Source organism: Barbatula barbatula (genome assembly GCF_947034865.1).
Source record: "Barbatula barbatula genome assembly, chromosome: 6".
In the NCBI taxonomy this organism is placed as follows: Eukaryota; Metazoa; Chordata; class Actinopteri; order Cypriniformes; family Nemacheilidae; genus Barbatula; species Barbatula barbatula.
Window position 1 is genome coordinate 8,950,062 of NC_136765.1, and position 10,547 is coordinate 8,960,608.

The 10,547-nt window shown below is 40.3% G+C and overlaps 2 protein-coding genes across 3 annotated transcripts in view; both read right to left on the minus strand.

Moving 5' to 3' along the window:
• The window catches only part of itpk1b (inositol-tetrakisphosphate 1-kinase b), a 30,816-nt gene extending 28,278 nt beyond the window's left edge, over window positions 1-2,538 (minus strand). The window contains exons 1-2 of one of the 2 annotated variants that reach the window (XM_079458578.1): window positions 2,224-2,538; window positions 557-725 (exon numbers count right to left, since the gene is read on the minus strand). In XM_079458578.1, the coding sequence (XP_079314704.1) occupies window positions 557-651 (95 nt within the window). In that variant the 5' untranslated portion in view covers window positions 652-725; window positions 2,224-2,538. Of the gene's footprint in view, window positions 1-556; window positions 734-2,223 lie in introns of both variants that reach the window. The other variant, XM_079458577.1, reaches the window with a different exon arrangement.
• A 487-nt stretch (window positions 2,539-3,025) lies between these two features.
• plk4 (polo-like kinase 4) lies at window positions 3,026-10,435 on the minus strand. The gene is made up of 16 exons (XM_079459396.1): window positions 10,121-10,435; window positions 9,269-9,364; window positions 9,060-9,155; window positions 8,587-8,701; window positions 6,893-7,874; window positions 6,718-6,791; window positions 5,897-6,249; window positions 5,705-5,809; window positions 5,477-5,579; window positions 5,221-5,370; window positions 4,882-5,015; window positions 4,659-4,753; window positions 4,281-4,410; window positions 4,055-4,198; window positions 3,860-3,966; window positions 3,026-3,742 (listed from the first exon to the last, which is right to left on the minus strand). Exons 1-16 carry the CDS (start codon window positions 10,148-10,150, stop codon window positions 3,643-3,645), a joined length of 2,814 nt encoding a protein of 937 aa, XP_079315522.1. The 5' UTR covers window positions 10,151-10,435; the 3' UTR covers window positions 3,026-3,642.
• Between the last annotated feature and the right edge of the window lie 112 nt (window positions 10,436-10,547).

Consider the following 10,547-nt stretch of genomic DNA (forward strand, 5'->3'; position numbering starts at 1 on the left):
TGGAACTATCTGAAGACTCCAAGAATCAAGTGACATGGGAAAAAATTTAACATCCGTTGTCCCGACTCTCTCTCTCAACGGCTCTGGTCATCAAATTCCGGGCTGTGAGGTCAACTAAATGCTATTAGTGCGTTTAAAAAAGGGGGGGCATTTAATATGTACCGCCTTAACATCTGCACATATGAAGGCACTTCTTGTCAAGCGTTTGCTCAAATACTAACCAAACAGAAACATGAATTTGTTTAAATAAAAAACAGATTTACTTAAGACCTAAACATCAATTTCTGCAATTAGGAAGGACAACCACTATATCTTAGGCGTGTCTTTGCGAGAGTTCTTCTTGCACACAGGTTTTCACGACCTCTTCCTGGATCTCTCTTACCCTTCAAAATCCTCTGAAATGAGGTTCAACACGAGCACTAGTGTCAGAACAAAGAAAAGACCCCGAAACGTGTTGTCTTTAGATGATCTGCTGACCACAAGTGCAGAAACAACCCCACGGCAACAAGCAACTCGCAGGAAAACATCCAAAACACAGAAACATCTACAGTCTCACCTGCACATCTCCGCAAACGCCAAGAAATTGAGTTTCTTCATCTTCTTCTCGCTGAGCCAGTAGCCCACTCGTCTGCCTCTCAGGAAGGTCTGCATCTTCAACCGCCGATGGCCAGATGTGACAGCAAATGTCACTCCAGAAAACAGGAAACGGTCTTCTTACACAACTCCTGAGGAGCTTAAATCAAAGCGGATGATCAGTCTATTAAATACCAGACTGTCAGTGGTGGACAGTAACGAAGTAAATGTAATTCTTTACTGTACTTAAGTATTTTTTTGTGTATCTGTACTTTACTCAAGTATTTCAATTTTGGGAGACTTTAACTCCACTACATTTCAAATATCTTACTTTAACTCTACTACATTTTCAAAATCAGTCGTTCCTTTTTATTTAGAAGTCAGTAAAAGCTTGACTGGTAAAACAAGCCATCAATCACAGTATATTGCGCGCTTTGTTTAAACTTGTTTTGCCCCTGTTGTCGCCTTGGTAACGTTATCTACTTAGCACGAACATATAATTAATTAATTAATAAATGAAAAGAATGAGAGAGGAGGAATACACCGGTCTCATTTATCAAGAATGAAGATGCGCTAGATACTTACATAACCAACAATCCTTTGGTTATGCCTTCAAGAATTCAAGTTGGAGAAATGTGTAATTACTTAGCGAGAATGTGCTGTAATACGGTTCAGTGAATCCACTTAGATTAGTTCATATTTGTTTTTACGATCCTTTTGTTCCATTGCAAGTTTAAGTTTAAATAAAAACTTGGATCACTGTTACAAATAAATGTTAAACCGAAACTGCTCTCAAGTCCTGTTATTTCATTTTGTTCTAAAGGAAATTGTTTGGCTTCAAGGTTTTGGGCTTATGAAAATTTTAATAGACATCAGTGTCTATCTGACTAATGAATGTAATTTTATTAATAGAATTGTGTGCCAAGAGTGACATGAGAGTCTTCACATAGACTGAGTTAAGCAAGAGTCCTGTGACGAAAATGATAACAGGACATTAAAGCCATAAAAACAAATCATAGTACTTGGATACTTGAGTACATTTGAAGGCAAATACTTTTGTACTTTTACTCAAATGAAAGTTTAAAGGCAGCACTTCTTCTTTTACTTGAGTAATATTTTTCCTTGGGTATCTCTAGTTTTACTCAAGTACGTGGTTTGCAGACTATTAACCTCTCAAAGAGTAGAAGGAGAATAAAGAGATGCTGAAATAAGCCAGCGGAGAACAGGTCCTCTCCAAAGTGATGCTGAAAATCTCCATGACTGTGTCTCAAAACCAAGCGAGCTGCCTGCTTGACCATATTTTGTCTTATTCCTCGAAGTTCGCGACACGAGGTTGGAGTTGAACGCTTGACGCTTTACATGCGTGTTTACGTGAACGTTCGTGCAGCGGAGGAAAGCGCCTGTTACGTCCAGAAATGCCGTCCAGGAAGGCAGCTGACCTGGTGTTGAGACACATCCCATTTATCTGCTCGAGAAGACTACTGAAATCCGCCATAAACCGCTCATTCAACGGCAGCACAAACAAGCTAGCATTCCACCTACTTTCACATTCACATCATCTCAAGTCGAACTGATGCTTGTCAGAAATCTCATACTTGTGTTTTATTCCCGGTCGACACTTTTGTAAGAAAGACGGAGTGGTATAAATACCTGTCTAGTGCATTTTTCGGGCTCCGATTAGATAGCAGTTAGCTAGCTGGAGGGCAGTCTGGTCTCCATGTCTCGTGTGGCTGTCTAGTCTGTCGCTGAGACTGCGAGTTTAAGGTGCTCTGATGATGATCGGATGGGTTGAATGCGATCTGATCTCAATCCAGAGGTGGGGCTGGGCTCAGTTCAGTCCGGATAACGTGTGTGTGTGTGGGGGGGGGGGGGCAGTGGCGCTCTTAAAGCAATGACAGGCGGTTTGTGGTGTTCGGCGCCGCGCTGCTGAGATCACTGTAGTGACGTCGCTGCTTAACCTTGACCGCTAGAGGACGCCAGTGTAACGCAGTTAACTCGGGACCTTCGTGGATAGCTTTTATAAATGTCAAATGTCTTGTATGAAAGATAACTGGTTGTTGTGGTTTACAAAATGTTACAGTTCTAACTGGATATGCTGAACAAACACATATTGTCTAAAGACTTGGTAAAAAAATACAGACCGCAACCACCTAAACAAACGTTATGTGGTCCTTAACTTCCGAATATGTATACAATATAATATGTAATAATTCAAAGTCAAATATCTTACTTTAACTCTATTACATTTTCAAAATCAGTCCTTTTTATTTATTTATTTATACAATAATACCGAATACATACAAATATGTAATAACTGTTGAGTAGTTTTATTTATAATTAAATAATAATATTAGTTTTTAGCTTGGCATCTAAATGAACGACTTCAAACTTACGTTTTTTCATAACTTGACTTAATCGCCATAACATTTATACAGCAAAGAAACGCCACCAGGTACATGAAAATTCGTTTTTTATTAAAATCGTGTGATCAAATCTAATCCAACCAATTTCATCAATATATTGTGTACTTAAAATTGCACTTCCTCTTCCAAGTGTACATAATGCTTTTCAACATTATAGTAGGCTGCTAGAACGTAGAGGGGGGTTACACTTTATTGTCACAATATTGTAGCATTACATATTATCAGTCCTAAAGTATCAATGTTAATACAAAATAAATTTTGTAAAAACATTGTTACCAGTTCAACTATTAAGACCGGTCATCAAGTACTAAATAAAGCACAGACAAAAACCAGCGGGCCAGTTTATACACCAGGCAGCAGATGTTTAATGTTTGTATATCTAACATTTCATTGTAAAGCAAAGGACACAACTCGACTGGTAGAAAAAAAGGCACCACGCCCATCTAAATACACAAGACAAATACAGGAAACCCATTATGTACAACATAAAAAATATATAATTTTCATAATCTTTGGGACTATATGTACAAAGGCTAAAAAAGGTATTTACAAACACTCATTTTCATTAGTCTAATGTGACATAAAAAACAAGTGCTAAGGTCAAGTGAACTCTGCGTTTGTTTGGCGCGATGTGATTTGTTATTTCTCAGCGTCTGACAGCAGGGCTGGCCAGGAGTCCCAGGATGGTGGAGAGACAATGCAGCTTCTCTTTGACCAGCTCTGGTAACTTTTCATTCTCTTTATACCTGAGAAGAAACAGGTTATATTAAAATATTATAATTTCCAATATTTTTACGACGATTTTCATGTCGCCCTCTATTATTTTTCATGTTGTGAAATCATTTCTAGATGAAAGTTTGTACCTGGTGATACGTCCATCAGAGGAAGTAAAAGTGATGCAGGAGACGCCAGCTTGAACCATTAGCTGAGACCCATCATTAAACTGGACCCAAACCTCACCACTTGTAAGCTAAAACACAAACAAGAAATTAAAATCAGCAGTGTTTGCTTTTTATATTTATTTATATTACGTCAATAAGAAGAAATTAAATAACTACCTGCGATGCCCATCCAACGTTTGGTACAAAAATGGACTTGAGCACCTTTCCTGTGTTAATTGTGCGTTCATCTTTTGCTGACTGGGGTGAGCTGCCTTTAGCCATACTGGCTGTGGTGAAGTCTGATCCAGTGTAAGAAATCATCTAGAGTTAATAACAAATCAGTTAGTGTTGATAACATTTCTGAGTGTGATAAAATAAGAGAAAGTTGCATTGCATGACGTACTGATGGCGTAATGTGTGGGGGCTGTGGTGGACTCAGGCACACCTGAGCGACCTCGGCAGGTGCCACTGGGCTTGCGGCAGATGAACACTGAGGCTGAGGAGCTGGTGAAGCAGGATTGGCGGTGGGTCTCCTGATGGCGGACAAACACACACACACACACAAACATGTCACAAATACACAGTCAAGACCTAAAGTGTAATGGTTAAATCTTGATAACATGCCTAGATCACATCTGGTGTCCAAATTAAAAGCCATAAATTATGATTTGCATAAAGAAATTGAATCTAATTAACTAATGAAGGAAATGCACTTAGTTAACAGGAAAATGTAAAACATGAAGAATCTAAAAGGTCCTAAATGTCTTAACCCAAAGCTCACCTGCCGATAGTGATGGGAAAGAATGGAGTGCTTTTAGAGCAACGTTGCTCCTCAGCTATTATCGCCGCTTCCAAAGACAGACACATTCGATGCCCCTGAGAGAGACAAATATCTCAGCATTATTATCACAGGCCTAGTATAAATATGTACACTTTATATTGTACTTTATCAAAAGGCAGAAACCAGCTTTGAAAGCATTGGAACTGAAGCAGTAATGCAGTACCTCTTCAGAAAGCTCCATGTATAGTCTGCACTCAGGATTTAGTCCAGTCAGCCCAACATCACCCTTCACCGTGTATGACTTCCCACTCTTCTCCACCACGCGCATCTGCTCGCTCGTCTTATGAGTTTTTGCACCTAGTCCCAAAAGACAAAATTCATTTTTATACTTGTGTCAAGTGTTAATCTTCCCTCCCAGTTTAACTTGTGACAAGACAACTGCATGTAAGCCACATCATTTTCTGTAAATCTCCAAAAAAGTACACTCTGGCACTTTCAATATAGTTCGGGCATAAAAGTTTATGTAAAAAAGATTTTCACATAATTTATCCGCGCCGCTCACCGTCATAAAAGCACACTTCTATGTCTGCGTTAGGAGAGTTCTCCATCAACATACACTTGGCAAACTTTGTGTACAAGGTGACTTTGGGAGTCTTTGATTTCACCAACTGGACAAACTTGGTAGCATATTGATACTTCTTCCAGAATTTTTCTGTGGGAAACAAATGTTGTGTATAACTGTAACGCTCTTATGACCTGAATATATCATATTATATCAAATCAATTGCTTTGATTATTAATATCTTGGTTTATGTCACCTGGTAAATCCTCAAAGCTACAGATGAGAATGTCTTCAGGTGGGGAAGGGGGATGGTCCAAAACAGGAAAGCCTTTACCTTCATTAGGCTGATACACAGTCACCTAAGCACAAGGTGGAAAGAGCATATTAACTTCCATGTTGGACTGTTTTAAGAACAAGCTTGTTTGTATATATTTGATGATTTTTGTAGTTTTCACACATGAATGACTGTATTACGATCCCTCACCATGGATCCATCACAGGAGATCCTCAGCACTTCTTTGACCCTCTCCTGGGCTCCTTGTCCCTTCAGCAACTCCATACACACCTCCCCTGTGTCCAAGATACTGACCTAACAAGAAAACACTTACTGTATCCATCATTCTACATACTTGAAATCTACGATGATGTGAAAGACAGACTGAAATGTAATGCTTACCACAGCGTTTTTAGTCTTCTGTCTAATAGGCTTGAGCCTGGCCGCACAGAGCGGTGGAAAGTTCTTCTTACGGGATGTTTTTTCCTTCTCTGTGTTTGCTTTGCCTTTGGAGAGAGGCAGACCGGGAAACTGTTGGTCCGAGTAGCTCTGAGGCTCTATTGGGTGCCCTGATCCGAACCTGTCCTCTCTGCAGGGCCCAGGGTTGGTGTGAGGGAACAGCTTGGGGTGCTGCTGAGAGTAAACGCAACTGGTTTTCTCACCGCAGGAGGTTTGTGTCCCACCTTGCCCCCGTCCCGCATGAAAACTCCCGCTGCTGCTGTGACTGCTCAGATCTGCTGGCCTCTTGAAAGGCCCTTGAAGTAAAAACAAATTCAAAATAAGGCTTTAAATGTTTCCATACACATCTTTATTTACTGTTTATTTTATGGTTATATAATGTTAGAATTTTGGCAGTAGGCATTATATTTTATTTTATTTCAGAATTATAATTTGGTCAATCTTTCACCTAAATCAAATGACCTTTTGTGCATTTTTTTATTATATTAAAATAAGATGCACAGAAATCTAGATTTCTCCACCAATACCGTTTATCCAGAGGGATATCTGCCGAAACTGATTATGAAGAGTTAATATTTCGTAACTTTCTAAAGTTATTAATTCATATAATGACTATATTGAATATCTTTTGTGTTCCACCAAATACAGAAATAACGTCATTTTGGTTTGGAATGGCATTGGGGTTAGTAATCATGACAGAATAATTTTTTTATGCAAACCAGGCGTCTATAAAACTGAGAGACTGTATAAAAACAATGTTATACCATCATTGCTAAACCAGGGCGGTGTTTGAGAGTCGGACATCTGGGGTCTCACAGGTCTCACAAAAGAGCCTGAACTGAAAAAGAAAATCACTGAATATAACCAGAAAACATGAAAATATAAAACTATATAATAATAAAACTAAAATATGCTAACATTCCAGACTCTGCCTCTTACTTTGCAGGCTGTTTTACAGGGGGAGAGGGGAGACGTCCTTGCTCAGAGTAGCTATGCGGCATTTCTCTATAACTGGAGGTTGATGGGAACAAGCGCCCAGACCCTGAAAGCAACTCATCTGAGTGGCATCTCTCCAGCTCGGCCACCTGTTGATTGTGGCTGAACCCAGCACCGGATCGGTCGGATGAATGAGCCCGTCTCAGGTAGCGAGAATGAGGCCTTCCGCTGTCAGCGCCGAGGGGAACTCGCCTGCCTCCTATCCTAGAAAAGTCTTCTTGTGAATTAGGCTGCCAGTCTTGGCCACTTTTAAAACTGGAGCTGGTGGAGTGATGGGAGTGGCTGGGGATCGGTGCCATGCGATTGGGCAAGGGCTGTCCAATCACCTGCCGCGTCTTCCTCTGAAGTCGGCTGCTGCCGCTGCTGTTTGTGATGTTGGAGGTTGTGGATATGGTGGCTATTCCGCTGTCTATAGACCCTCCGTCGCTGTTCCCAGAGTCCTTATTTGCAGTGGTCCCGGTTTGAGTCATAAAGGGATGGTCAAGTACTGCAGAGAGACTTGGCCTGAGGGTGGGATTCTTTTGTAATAGCTGTTGAATAAGATCCTGAGCTTCTGGCGATATGTGCATGGGCATCTGATACTCTCCTAGAACAACCTTGTTCAAAGTGTGTTTCACAGTGTCCGTGTCAAAGGGTGGTCTGCCCGTAAGGAACGCGTAGAACATGCATCCCAGTGACCAAACATCCGACTCCAGGCCATGAGCGCTGCGTGTGGCCACCTCGGGGGAAATGTAATTTGGTGTGCCGCACATGGTGAAGTGCTTCTCACTGGGAATCTTTAGCTGTGTTGCTAAGCCAAAGTCTCCGATCTTAATGTTAATGCTGCTAGTGAGCAGGAGGTTGGACAAGGTCAGATCCCTGTGCATGATGCCATGCGTGTGCAAGTACAGCATGCCCTTTACAATCTGAAGCATGAAATGCCTCGCTGTTGACAAAACAAAAAGTCAACATATAAACAAATATTAAAACACTCAATATCAAGTTTCAAACACATCATTAGCAACAAACAAATTTAGCAATGTTTTCAGATTAGAATTTCTAAAGGGGTCAAACCTGTGCAGCAAAAAAAGTGATGAATGTGTAAGGGAATTGTCCAAAAGTGTTCAAAAACATATACAGCATCAAATGAAAAAATAACCTCAATGTATATATCATAAAACATGTCATATAAATACATTTGAATTGTACTATATGCATGTTATTACACCAGGATTAAAATCCATCATTCGGTTTACTATAATATATACTATAATGTGTGTTGGGAAGGCTGAGGGCATTCTAAAAGATGCTGCCCATCCATTGAATGACCAGTTTGTTTTTCTGCCATCTGGTAGGTGCTATGTTGTGCCTAGAGCAAGGAAGAACATTTAAAAAAGGTCATACGTACCTACAGTAATCGGCTATTTGAATCAGAATGGTGGAGTACTTAAATGTTATGTTTTATTTGAGGGGGTATTCTACTTTTTTTTATAAATTTGTTTATTTTGTGTTAGTTGTGTTATGTTGATTATGTTGTGTATGAAACTGTGCTGTTGGTGTGGTCAAAGACAAATTTCCACCTGGGTTGATAATAAAGTTGTATTGTATTGTATTGTATTGTGAAGACCCCTAATGTAAGAGATAAAGCTGAAACTCACCTTCTTCTTCTGTAAAAGGTTTTCTCCTGTCTTTCAGATAGCGGCTCATCTCTCCGTTGTGACACATCTCCAGTACCAAATACACATAGTTACTGTCCTCAAAGTAATTGTACAGCTTGAGTGAGAGAGTGAAAATAACAGGTTTATTCAATAGCTACGAAATAAAAATATATTCTGTACGCACAATATCACATTTATGAGTAATTGTTTTTATATTAATGCTGCATATAGACTTTTCTCTGGTCCATCTCTCGCTATACCAAACTAACCCAGAAGCAAAAGTCTGCTTTAATCCATCTTTATTTATTTTCTTTTTTTTATCCATTTCCAGTATTATTCCATATTTTTATATTTTCATTGATATTGGCAGTATATATGTTTATCTGTGCTACCAAAGTTGAATAAACTGATAACATAAGACTTTGATTTAAACTGTAGAACTGTAATTGTCTGTGAAAAGGGTAGGGACTCACCTCAAGAACCGATGGATGCTTTAGCCGACACTGAATCTCCACCTCATTAATGACTCTCTGTACCATGCCAGCTTTGTGCATGGCCTTCTTGTCAATCTGCAAGTACACATGCGACACACTGACTGAACGGTTTTGAACAGATGCTCCTCGACCACAGCACTGGTAACCTACTGGCTTGTTATGCAAAAGATTGAATAGCGTGTTCTTACCATTTTGATTGCCACCTCTAAGCCCGTGTTTACAGATTTTGCTTTGTAAACACATGCAAAAGAGCCTTTACCCAGCAGGGTGAGAACTTTAAAGTCCTGCAATATCAAAAGAAGGCATTCTGAATTAGAGGGCAGAATAACACACACATAAAAAACAAGATCAATTCAAGACCTCAGCCCGTCCCCTGGGATCAATCTTGTCCCGTTGAGGGTTTCTTTGTACCCAAATCTCAGCTCTTAACTCTCAACTCTTAACGTTACCTCAATGTTAAGATCCACAGAGGACGTTAAAATCCTGTCATCTTGCGGAACCTTTTCTTCAGTTGTAAGATTTAGTAGGAATGAGTGAATAATGTCCAACATCTTGCATACAGTGTTGCGATCACGGATAAACCCACAATAGCAGCCCGTTGGGCACAGTGTGCACTCTTTGTTGACGCGTCACTAGTTACCTGCATCTGACAGTGACATCTGTTCATCACTCTCCCGCTCTCCTCCCGCTACTCTACCTGACGCTGACGCCACCGCCAGTCGCATAGCAACCGTCTCCATGCTCGCGATTCCCAAAACACCTTTGCAGCACTAAATGTACCGCAGATGGATGAACAGACGGCGAGTGGTAAAACGTGTCGGAGGCACATTAGCAATTTAACGGATTTAATCGAACTGTGTCATGCATGTTGGCCTTACAGAACAATAGGACGAGTTTCTAGCTAACGTGTTTAGGAATAACAAATAAACAACGAAAGTAAGACGCGGGAAATTACGTTAGCTAGTATTCAGAACTTAAAACAAACTCACGAAAACCGAAAAACGTTTAAGGCTGGATAGCTCTCGAGCCGCTTAACTTACCTCAATCTTATCCCCGATGGAAACGCTCATTTTTACTTCATAATTCCTTCAGCGCGACGATTCGTAAAATAAATCCAACAATGTGTTTATTTTCCCGTAGATAAGCGGCGTTTTGACTTGAGCATGGCGTGTAAAAATACATTTAATCTGTGTAATTGTTTTCCCCTCCAAAATGTTTGCCTTTCCTCCATTTTGAAAAAGTCCGCCCGTTACAACTCATCATGACGTAGACGGCGTCACTACGCAAACTGACCAATGGGTGATCAGATGACGAACAACACGGAACCAGACAGTGATTGTCAAAGTAAAAGTCACAAGCAGGGGTCGCTGCAGGTTGGAGAAATAGGCGTATCGAAAGGTTTCTCATTGGTGCTCTTTCTTCCCTACTGAGTTGACCAATCAGCGTTAACCTCACACATACGTCATT